Below are 1,837 nucleotides of genomic sequence, written 5' to 3'. Positions count from 1 at the left end.
ATCGGACATGCGCTTGGCTTCGGCGTGGAGCAGATGAGGGCGCGGGAAATGCTGGAGGAAGTCACCGATGTGCGCGGCAACCCCAACCCTGTGACGGTGGTGAAGTCGCCTGCTACGCTGGAAAAAACGAAGGCACACTACGGCTGCCCCGAGCTGCAGGGCATGGAGCTGCTCAGGATAAACGGTGGTGCTGTGCAGCCCTACTGGTCGCCGCGCAACGCGAAGGACGAGTTGATGAGCTTTCTTGGTGGGTTCACCGCCGGCTACTACACCGCGCTGACGATGGCGGCGTTTGAGGACCTCGGCTACTACAAGGCCGTGTGGGGGATGGAGGAGCCGATGGCGTGGGGCAACAACTCCGGCTGCGACCTCCTCAAGAGCCCGTGCTCTGCGGAAACGCCTGCCAAATACCCCGGCATGTTCTGCGATAAGGGGACCGACGGCGAAACGCTTCGCTGCACGTCCAACCGTCAATCCATCGGGGTATGTAAAAAGAGTATTGCTGAAGGCAGCGGGGCCCCGAACGAAACGTGCCCGGTGTTTTGGGCGGATCCGGGTCCAGAGGTTTTTTGCAGCGTGGAGGGAGATAAAACCATCCCCGGCTTCCTCCGCGGGAGAGGTTCGTGGTGCCTCGATGCGGAAGCACTGAGGTTGAAGGGTTCTGCTGGGAAGGCCGAGTTGGGCCCCATCGACCTCCGCGCGGTGTGTGCGGAGGTGCAGTGCGGGGAGGGCGGCACGGTGAAGGTGAAGTACCTCGGCGCCGCTGAGTATGTGCCGTGCCCCGAGGGAAGTGCAATCGAATTGACGGCGTCGGAGCACTTCGAGGAGGGCGCGAAGATCAAGTGCCCGAAGTACGAGGAGGTGTGCACGATCGCCGCCAACGGCAGCAGCCTCGTCATTCCGCGCGTGCTGGAGGGGGTGACGCCTCCGGTGCTTGAGCCGCCCCGTGCAGAGGCCTCTTCTGCAGCTGCGGGTGGCGATTCCCCCGGAGGGGCGGCTGCGGCGGCCGGAGCAGCGGCGGCCCCCGATGTGCCTGCGCCGCCCACCCCGACAGCCGCGGCGACCGTCAACGGCAGCGCAGTGCAGAAGAAACTTGAAGTGGCGGCGCAGCAACTCGGAAGCGACGCCAGTACGGCTGTTGGCTGCAGTCACTTAGCACTGCTCGTCGTGGCCGCCGCCGCCGCCGCAGTGGCGATGCTGCTGCCTTGAGCCGCAGCAGGAACGGCGGCGGCTGGGCGCCAACAACCCACGGCGCGGGAGTAATGAATACGCACACGCACCTGTGTGTCCCCGTGGAGCCCCGCACTCAGGCCGCAATAGAGCAGTAACAATAATATGATGCACTCACCCACTGCGCTACTCCTGTTTGCTTTTTGAAGGGCGGAAAAGAACAATAATTATTGCTTTGCTTTCCAGTGGCCGCAAAACCGATATGTGTGTGTTGGGCGGACTTGCTTTGCGTGGAAATTGTGGGGGGCATAAAAACTATTTGGAAAGAGATGAATATTGGCTTCACCTAAATATATATGCACACCTCCACTCATGCAGGCCCGTCAGCTTTCTTTTTGTTTTTGCCCCCTGATGGGCCGCTGCCGCCTTGCTTGGCTGCATGGGCACAGCACCGTAACTGTGTTCATCTTCGTATTTTGTTTGTTTTCATTGCTTTCAGTGGTCGACCTCTCTTTCTCTCTTCCTGGACTGGGCTGTGCGGGAACGGAGAGTGAGTGTGTGTGTGCTGGTCGTCCCATTTGTTGCTGCGCGTCCCCACTGCTCGGTGGACGCGCCCCCACGCCTCGGCTTCACTTCACGGGCTTATTGTTTGTTTAATTTCTTTGCT

General features: G+C 60.8%; 1 protein-coding gene across 1 annotated transcript; it reads left to right on the top strand.

The window, feature by feature from the left end:
* Positions 1–33: 33 nt before the first annotated feature.
* Positions 34–1,209, top strand: Tco025E_04748 (surface protease GP63; the record flags this gene model as incomplete). The annotated part of the gene is made up of 1 exon (XM_029371654.1): positions 34–1,209. The coding sequence occupies one exon, from the start codon at positions 34–36 to the stop codon at positions 1,207–1,209; it is 1,176 nt and encodes a 391-aa protein (XP_029228276.1).
* Between the last annotated feature and the right edge of the window lie 628 nt (positions 1,210–1,837).

Source organism: Trypanosoma conorhini (genome assembly GCF_003719485.1).
Source record: "Trypanosoma conorhini strain 025E chromosome Unknown Tco_14.4_contig_00253, whole genome shotgun sequence".
NCBI classification, from domain to species: Eukaryota; Euglenozoa; class Kinetoplastea; order Trypanosomatida; family Trypanosomatidae; genus Trypanosoma; species Trypanosoma conorhini.
Note: the sequence above shows the minus strand (reverse complement) of the source record. Positions and strands in the feature narration are given on the sequence as shown.